This window comes from Penaeus chinensis, chromosome 12, assembly GCF_019202785.1.
Source record: "Penaeus chinensis breed Huanghai No. 1 chromosome 12, ASM1920278v2, whole genome shotgun sequence".
Classification (NCBI taxonomy): domain Eukaryota; kingdom Metazoa; phylum Arthropoda; class Malacostraca; order Decapoda; family Penaeidae; genus Penaeus; species Penaeus chinensis.
The window spans coordinates 21,763,091-21,773,090 of record NC_061830.1 but is presented as its reverse complement, the minus strand read 5'-3'; the positions used below and the strand labels follow the sequence as shown (position 1 = coordinate 21,773,090).

Here is a 10,000-nt window from a genome sequence, read left to right as displayed (position 1 = left end):
TTATATTTATATTTATATTTATATTTATATATTTGTACACACACACACACACACATACACATACATATGGCAACGCGCTGAATTTGAGCGCGGGAGTTCGGTACATCAAGCTGAATCACCGGCTCGTAGCGCTTTGGTGCGCCGCACACCACAGATCGAGCGCTTTGTTTTGATGCTTCATATATAAAAGCCACCATACCATTACTGGCTTACATTTATGGCAAATCATGTCAAGACCACCATAAAATCATTTCATGCCATCTAGATTCTTCAGTCTTTGTTGACAACTTAATTAAACCAGCTTTAATGGGTGTCATAAATCCCATTAGCTGTCATTTCTTTGACAGTGTATGTACTTACATTTCCACTATTACATGAATATTTTCAGGCAATGTTTCTTTGTACAACAAATATAGATTTGGTAAAGAAGAGGTTATCATAAAAATCTTTTCCTGAGGATGCTTTCAGTTTTTGGATGTGTTTATTTATTCATAAACATATTGGGATTGTTTCAGAATTAACATAAACTTTCTTTATATATCTCTTCCACAGGGTGGTTTGGCCTGCGAAAAGATGTGTGCCAGTTTTTGCTTGGAGTTTGCCCTCTCCTTCAAGAGTATGCGAACATATCCTACAGTATTCCTCATGCAGAAGAGTCTCAGACTGATAACCGTAGCCCTCTCTCAGTAGAAGGAGGTGTTGTTACCTCAGAAAAGAAAGATGTTGTAGCTTCATCTCGTAGACTAGAACACAGAGTTGTTGTGCCAGCTATAAGTTTGGAAGTTCCTGACTAAGCGAAAACAGACAGTAATGATTAATGAGATTAACATAGATGATACATCTTGCTTTACAAATAGATGGGCATTCATCTTTCCTTGGAGGATTTAGCTGTTTAGTATAAAAGTATATATTTATTACAATTTGATATCTTTCAAGTCAAATTATTTTTATTGGGTTGAGTACAGCAAGAGTCTTGCTGATTAAACTTTTGAGAGGATAAAATTTCTATTTGATACTATAAAATATGCACAGAGAAATTCTTGGATGTTCTTTGATCTGTTTGCCTTGTTTTAGAAATTTCATGCCTTTCTTTTCCTGACCTTAATACCAGCAAAATATATTTGTTAATGTAAGATTTTTTTTCGTTTTTTTTTTTTCCCATTTTTCAATGTAGTCAGTAATATCAGAGGCTGTTTTAGAAACTAGGTATGAATTTCCAGTATGGTGCATTTTTTTTTTCTTTCATATAATCATTTGTAGACTTAGTCATTATACATCAACAATTTTTTTCCTTCTTTCTTTCTTTCTTTCTTTATATATTTATATATATATTATTTTTTTTTTTTTTTTTTTTTTTTTTTTTTTTGACAAATGCAATTTCAGTAATAGAAATGTATGTATAAAAGGTATGAATGAAATGAATATCTTCACAGTACAGGAGGTGTATTTGATTGTTTCAATTATATTTTCATCAGAAATACATGATATAATCAAAACCAGTCAAATATATCTCTTGTATTGTGATGATATTCATTCTCATTCATTCCTTTTATACATTTGTCAACATGAATATGGTTCAATAGAAATATATACAAATTATGGAGAAACATGACTTCTACATTACCCACTGGCACAACAAAACCTGTTGTCCTAAGTAGTTTTGTTAACTTTTTACAACAAAGAATATTTTGGGTGATGTAGAGTAGCAACAAAGTATTTATATCCTTACAAACAGCATTTGCTACTTAGTGTTCACTTGTATCAAGCCCAGTTGCAATAATGGTAAGTATTTTCAATTTCACTTTTCTGTAAGGGTCATTCATATTTATCATTTTTTTAGAAGCAGAAATGTTGATACCCAAAGAACGTTTTGAGTATTAAGTAATACTTTTAGAGATTTTCAAAAGCATAAATGGGTAATTAACCCCAAGCATACTTTTTGTGTTCATTGTATACCAGTAACTGTGGATGGCTGCTTAATACCATTGTGAAGAAACATTTTAAAATATTTTTTTACTTTCTCACACCCTAGAGATAATTACAGACTGATCTGTGAATCTAAGATGTAGACTCATATGGTATTCCAATTTATTTGTTTCTTCTAGAAGAAAATATTTATGTGTATGATGCCACAGGTGATCCTTAATTGTAAGGAGTAATAATGTTTTCATCATATATACAGAAGAAGTCAAAATGTAGAATTGCAGTGATTCATTTAAAAATGTTCCTATCTTTATTATATATTCAGTAAGTTAACCTGTGACATCATGATTCCAGCTCAATATACAGAAGAAAACAATAGCTACAGTACTATATATTTAAAAAATATTATAATGGAAATAATGGGAAGAATTTCTTATCGATCAGTACGGACAATATTCAAGTTAAATAACATTTATATTTTTGGTGCTTTAATTTTATATATCATTATTTCCATATAACTATATATGACAGTTGCAGAGCTTTAAATGTTAGATGGTATATGTAACTTTAAGATGAAAGGGAAATAGGTGCCTACTGATTTTGAACCATGTAGAATTAGGAATGTATTTTGTACAATATTTAGATAACATTAGTAGAGATGTGTAGGCCTTTTCTAATTATTCAGAAGAAAAGTATAAGAAAGCAAGATTCTCTGGAATTGCAGTTCAAGGGATAAAGTGGAAATTTCTGTTTGTTTTATGTGCTAGGATTGATTATTCTTTTATTTATAAATACTATAGTTAGACTGATAAATTGTTGATATGAGCAAGTGTGAAACCATCAGTTGTCATCCCAAACTTCATACCCATGATAGCCCAAAAATAATTAGACCTAGTTAGCAATATATTATTTTAATTGAATTATGATTACTTCATGTTTTTTTTTTTTTTTTCAATTTTTTCATATCTGTCAGTAGGATATTTGTATTTAATGCATGTAGAATACAAAAAAGTGCATGAATGTCCACTTCAATTTTGTTAACTCAAGGAATTGATCATGGGGTGCACTATCTCATTCACAGAGAGGCAACTGCAAATGTCATTACAGTGAGTAGATAGCAACTAATGCTCCATCCCCACCATACAAAAAGTCATTGTTATTACAGTAATTATCACCAAGATGATGATGACATTAGTAGTAATAACTTGGACCATCATATTACTGACTTGCAGTTTTTCAAATCATATGTGTCATATCCTCTCTACATAACCAAAGATGGAATAGGCCAAAAATGGCAGCAGGTCAGAAGCATGTAGTTAGTTTTATGTGGGGCTTCACCTCAGGTCACTCAGTACAGCAAAGTGTTCATGACAGCAGAAGTACATCAAAAAACATTTAGAGTGCTTTTGTAATTTATCATCTAGTGATATTGTAACATATAACCCAAGTGATTACATGATTATATTACATAATTTTCATTAATTTATTAGATATGATGATGTGCTTTCTGTTAATTTATAATCATTTCCAAAAGGTACAATCTCAAGAAACCATTGAAGACTAGAGTTATATTAGTAGTTAGTTTGCCTATACAAAGAAAATGCTGATGTTACCAAGTTGTATCGACTGGCGGAAATATATCCCAGCAATGGGAAATGAGTTAAAACAAATTGAAACATCTATCAATGGCTTTTCATGCTCGTGTCCAGGACCAGAATTATTAGATATGTTTTGGAGATCAGTAGTTATAGAAGTTTGAGTATCAAATTTATATTAGAGATAAAAAATAGTGTTATTGACAAGGTTAAATAAGCGGTCCATCTATTAGAACATACATTTGAGGCAACTAGAAAAACAAATATTACTAAAGTTTTTGATATAGCTATTTTTTTCAGACAAGAAGCTTATATCAAATCCCATACATAAAGCCTATAATTGTGTGAACAAATTTGTTGGCAATAAGTTTGGCTTACTATTTTATATGTATGATAAGAAGTTATTGTTGTGATAGTAAAATAAAATATGTTTTTTTTCCAAACTGATTAAAAGATAACCTTTATTTTCCTTAACCTTGATTATATTTTTGTAATGGTAACATTGAATGATTTTTTTTGTACATTTATATAGAATCAAAAAATATTTTTATTCTAGTTGCAGGGATTAAATTTTCGGGAAAGATTTAGGTTGAGAAAATATCAAAATAACTTTTTTTTAGTAGAGCATCTCTAACTCTTGGTGTACAATTAAACAAATTAATATGTAGCCAATTTACTAACCACGAAAATTCAGGATTATGGCTCACCATATCGCGTTACCCAACCAAAACTCAGGACATTTCAGTTCTTGCGCTTGTATCTGGAGGCGCTGTCTGCCAAGCGATACCAATGGAACGGGCACTGCGCCAGTTTCGTAAAATAAGTATTGCCTACTAATTACTTGGATTTAGTTCATTTGGTAGATCTGTTTTAGTCTGCAGTTAGAAACTTCCCTCTGTCAAGAAAAATGCAGACTTCCTCCGTGAAAAGGCCTAGTCAGTGTAAGTATGGACTGACTTGATATCCCGAGATATTACATGCGAGGTTTCACCATGATTCGGCGGCAGTAGGTGACGTGAAGCGGTGCTGCAGTTTCATCACCTTTTCAGCTTGACAGTTGCCTACTATGTATAATTATATAAATAAACAAATATATATATATACACATATACATATACATATACATATATTTATATATATATATATATATTTATATATATATAATCTTATATATATACATATTATCATATATATGTGTATAATATATATATATATATATATATATATATATATATATATACATATATACATATACACATACATACACTTATCACAAACATTATCTTCCCTCTCTCTATACATATACCTTCAACTCTCTATTCTCTCTCTCTCTCTCTCTCTCTCTCTCTCTCTCTCTCTCTCTCTCTCTCTCTCTCTCTCTCTCTCTCTCTCTCTCTCTCTTTCCCTATTTTCCTCTTTCCCTCTCTCACTCTCCTTCTCTCTCCCTCTCTCTCCCTCTCTCTCCCTCTCTCTCCCTCTCTCTCCCTCTCTCCCTCTCTCCTTCTCTTCTTCTCTCCTTCTCTCCCTCTCCCTCTCTCCCTCTCCCTCTCCCTCTCCCTCTCCCTCTCCCTCTCCCTCTCTCTCTTTCCCTCTCCCTCTCCCTCTCCCTCTCCCTCTCCCTCTCCCTCTCCCTCTCCCTCTCCCTCTCCCTCTCTCTCTCTCTCTCTCTCTCTCTCTCTCTCTCTCTCTCTCTCTCTCTCTCTCTCTTTTCCTTTCGCATTTTCCATTTCCCTTCTCCGCCATCTGGTGAACATGGTTGTAGCATTACAAATTTGTGTGTGCATTTGTGAAACCCCATTTTTAAATAAAAGGTGTCATAATATTTATGCAAATTTGAATTATGTATAATTGTTGCATGTCATTATCTGGAATATAAAAAGCAAAGTTTATGAGCTTTGATCGATGTGAACATGTACAGTTGCCAATAGCATCTGTCGTGTTTGCTGGCTTTTAAAGTTAATGGTTTAGTTTCAAACTAGACCCCCCCCCCCCAATCCCTTGCCCGTTGTTGTCGTGGGGGAGCTTATGAGGCGGAGACTGGGACCCAATGCTGGGGAACTCCCCAACCTTGGGACTCAGCCCTCGACTCAACAAATTTTGCACGGTCTTTTTTTCCCCTCCTACTTCTTCATTTCTGTCCCTTCACCAACCCCTTCTACTATCCACTTCCTAAGGTGTGAGAGCCGTGCTGAAAGGATGAAAGGCTGACTTTGTGCCAGTCCTGAACGGCCTGAGGGAGCCATGGACACGGTATTCCCCTGCTTTAGTTGTCTAGCCCTTACCCCTCAAGCGACCCTGAGGGGTGGACCATTTCTCTCCCCAACATACTCCAGGCTTATCATGGCCAACAATGAATAACCATTAACCATTAACCATTAACCATACCATTATTAGAGGCAATTGCCTCTTCATCAAATAGCTCCACCAATTCAAACTCGCCCGATTCCCTGACCCCAGGCTCTCCTTTGACCACGGCTCTGAACACTACAACTAACACCCCCTCCTCAATGCCAACTAGTACAGTATCCACCCTAATCAACACCCCAGGAGACATTTCTACTCCCAACATGCTCAACTTCAACAATTATACCCCCACAACCTTCTTCATCAACTACCCCATCCTCCCTTATTACTACCTTACAACCTTATTGTCCACCTCCCCATAACACTACCTCCCTCAACACTACTCCCTCTTCCACATGCCCCCGTCCTTCTACTACCCCTATCTCTACAAAATTCTTAAATAATCTATTTAGCCCAGCCAAATGGGACCGATTTTCGTGAGCCCTCCCACAACTTCTCACACTTTCTGCTTTGACAACCTGTTTTCATTCCTCAAATGCATATACATCCTTCACTTGATCTAACCCCTATACATTACCTTACCCAACCTTAACCCATTTACTCGTCAATTCCTTTGCCCAGCTTTGACAACTAATCACTAACTACCATTTACTATAGTGCTACATGACCTTAGATGTCTAGCACATTTATTTTGCATTTAACCATTAACCATTAACCATTAACCATTCAAACTAGACCTTTGCGTTGATAATGTAAAATACGCTAATGCTGAATGTGTCTCAAGGCAGTAAAATAACATTAGAGACAATATGAACATGCATGTTTTATGCATATTGTCGGTTGTGTAATATTTTGCATGTTTATTTTCAAACGTTATAACCATTCCAACATATAGGTTTAGAGATAAGACAATAAATGTGGCTGTATAAAAATAGAGTCACATCAAATTTAGTTTTGTATTCTGTATAAAAAAAAAAAAAAAAAAAAAAAATACAGCTAACATGTATCACTCGTTTGCAGAGGGTGTTACATGGCAACTTGCACTAATTAGTGACTGACAAGTTTTAAAATGCGTCTGTGTATTCTGGAGCCGAGAGCTAGAAGGACCAATTTAAAGAAATACCAATTTTGAGATTAGCCAACCGCCGAACTGGAATTTTTAGTTTCAATAAGTGTTATACTGGCTAATGTCATTGGTGCATGTACAACACGAAATCCAAATCCACTGAAAATCATATATCCCAGCGCGTGATTGATTTCCTTACAGTCAAATATGCTATTTTCAGGTAATAGATTTTGCAGTTACAGAAAGAAAGAAAAAAAACCTTGGATGTGAATGCATCACAGAATTATTGAGAAAGGAAGTTTATTTAATCATATTTTCTGTCATTCTAATTTTAAGACATAAAATGGTAGACAAAAATGAAATTTAAACATCAACGGCAGTATATCTTCATTTATTATTTAATCGGCAAAAATGCCTTTATTGTTTTAAAAGCACTACAGTAAGATTTTTTTTTTTCATTATGCCAGATAGTTATTTTTGTTTTGTTAAAAAAGAAAAAACTTAAAAAAATGCAACACAGGCATATTTATCATACAAAAAACTCTTTCGCGAATTATTAGATGCTTCTTGTTACCGTCCATATTATTGTAGATGCTAAAAGAATATTTGAATAATAATATGATCAAAGTCGACCTGGAATATGATAACGGCAGGATTTCAGTGCAGAGATTACACTGTGATTCCACCGCTACTGATTTCAATAAAATAATAAATATGTTACGTTATAATGCCAAGTCATTAATGTGCGCTCATTTTAGTGCCTGGAATCGATTATGAGCAAATGATATCCTAGTCCTTTCTCATTAGAAGCGGTAAAACACAACATAGTTAAGGAGATAACAGTCTCTGCATAGTTACTGAGAGAGTATTCTCTGGCAGTCATTATCGCTGTAGACTTTTAACTCCAAATAATAGGGAAATCTTCACGTTAAAATGAATTGACTGAATGTTGGTGATAAGTATAAGCATGTCTACTATCAGCTCTCTTTCGTGTGAACATTGCTGGTGAATACTAAACTAAATAAGATCACAAGAATCTTGCTAGTGAGTGATAATCATAAAACATAAACGCGAGGAAACTTTAAGTGTACCGAGAAGGTTCCACGTTCACATTTGCAACCCGTTATTCGGTCAGCTGTTAAAACTGCGAGAGGCCTGACCCAATGAATATGCATACATATGGGTATACATATTCACAGAAATAAACGTGTGTGTGTGAGAGAGAGAGAGATGATGCACACACATGCACACTTATATGTAGAAAGCTAGACAGCCAGATAGCCAGATAGATATGCGTTTAACTCTGTGTATCTGCATGTCCTTATGTATGAATATTCACTGGGTTGGGTTTCTTGCCGTTTTAACACTACCGCCATTAATTTCTATGAATTTAAGTTTTACTTATTATAGTATCATATCATAGTTGGTATAATAATTCGTGTTATCGGTCTCCTCATTCAGTTTCCACTACTATATCATTCTACCGGGGATGGAAGTATTGAAAACCAGAGATAAAAAATACAGTGGATGAATATATAACGAAGAAGAATAAGAGCTACTATTAATAACATAAATAAATAACAGGTGCGACAGCTACCACACACTCTTATACAGACTTATATATTAGGAGCACACGTATACATTTAAATCTCACTAGCATGTGTATCATCTCAACTGGAAAGGTTCACCGATGACCTTTACAAGGGTTTCTATCGCCAGTTTGGCCTGAGATATCAATGGCCGGTTAAATGATGGAGTTCGCGACCCTAGCAAAAGAACAAAGGATCTCGGCAAGATGCGCTGATGCAATCGGTGTTCTTATTGCGTGGATGCTCGTCTTTGAAGCCGAAAATAATAATTTGATCACCGACCCTTGTGATTCTGAGCAGGTGCAAGTAGAATATCCAAAAATGGGAATTCGGTCCTGTTATACTTGTCCGAGAATTCTGGAAGAAATGTCAATAATGGTAATCGGATGTGGCATATTGAGAAATAAAGCATTCAAACAGAATTTCGAAAGTTATTTGTGTTAAAACATATTACACAATATGCTTCGTAACCAGTGCACTAAACCAAAATCACATGCGCTGTCTTTGTATTCAAGCACAGGCCTACCTAGAGTACAAGATCGAAGATTAACACATGTTAAAATAAAATGACGGATAAATGGAGATAGATAGATAGAGAGAGACTTTTGACTTCGAAAATTTTTATTGAGACAAAGGATAAGCTAAGTTAGGTTATCCTCACCCCTATCTTAATAAGTCCCTGTGTGGGTTCACATTCACTTAGGTATGTGTGGGTTCACATTCACTTAGGTATATCAACATATTCGAATAAATACAATACTTTAAGTACAAAATACAAGTATTCAATGCCAGTGGTTTACATATCAGTAGAGTGATATAACACGATAATTTTCCACCCTCATCTTGATAAGTCTCCACAGCTCACATAATTACATACGGCGCACATAATATATGCGCGCATTATATAATTACAACAGGTTGACAGATTGTTGAGGGAAATATTTGTCTCACAGGATAATTATCCAAGAGAGAGAGAGGGAGAGAGACTGACTGACAATAGCACCGACAGAGGAAGAGCAGGCAAAGAGAAAAAAAGACAAGCAGGCAATAAGAAGACAGACGAGCATGCCTACACAAGCACAGAAAGGAGGTAACGACCGCCTAACAACGGGACTGACAAAGAGGCTGAGAGAAGGATCAGACAGAGATGATCATGACCAGTCTACAGATACAGCTCTTCCACATAAAAAAGTGTACCGTATGATAGACAAAAACATGATTGTTAAAAGATGCCTACGTGGTCGGGAAGAGCGATAACGTCTTACTAGCGCGGGTGCCAACGTGTTATATGGAGTGAGTCATTCATGACGAAAGCATTTCGTCATGAATGGAAACAGTTGTACTTATGACGAAAAACACGTGAGCATTGCATAGCCTAGTATGTACACACTGCTAATTTCGAATAAAATCATATAATCCGCAACTATTTTCCCTCGATGTCTAAAGACTCATTATCATACGGACCACAGATGTTGCAACAAACACATATGCGCTGAGACTTGTTTCGGTGCAGCTGTGAAGAA

General features: G+C 35.2%; 1 protein-coding gene across 1 annotated transcript in view; it reads left to right on the top strand.

Moving 5' to 3' along the window:
* Positions 1–3,976, top strand: part of LOC125031180 (transmembrane protein 185A-like) — a 21,124-nt gene extending 17,148 nt beyond the window's left edge. Inside the window, exon 7 of the mRNA XM_047621776.1 lies at positions 553–3,976. Within this exon, the coding sequence (XP_047477732.1) occupies positions 553–794 (242 nt within the window). The 3' untranslated portion in view covers positions 795–3,976. The remainder of the gene's footprint in view (positions 1–552) is intronic.
* Positions 3,977–10,000: the final 6,024 nt, after the last annotated feature.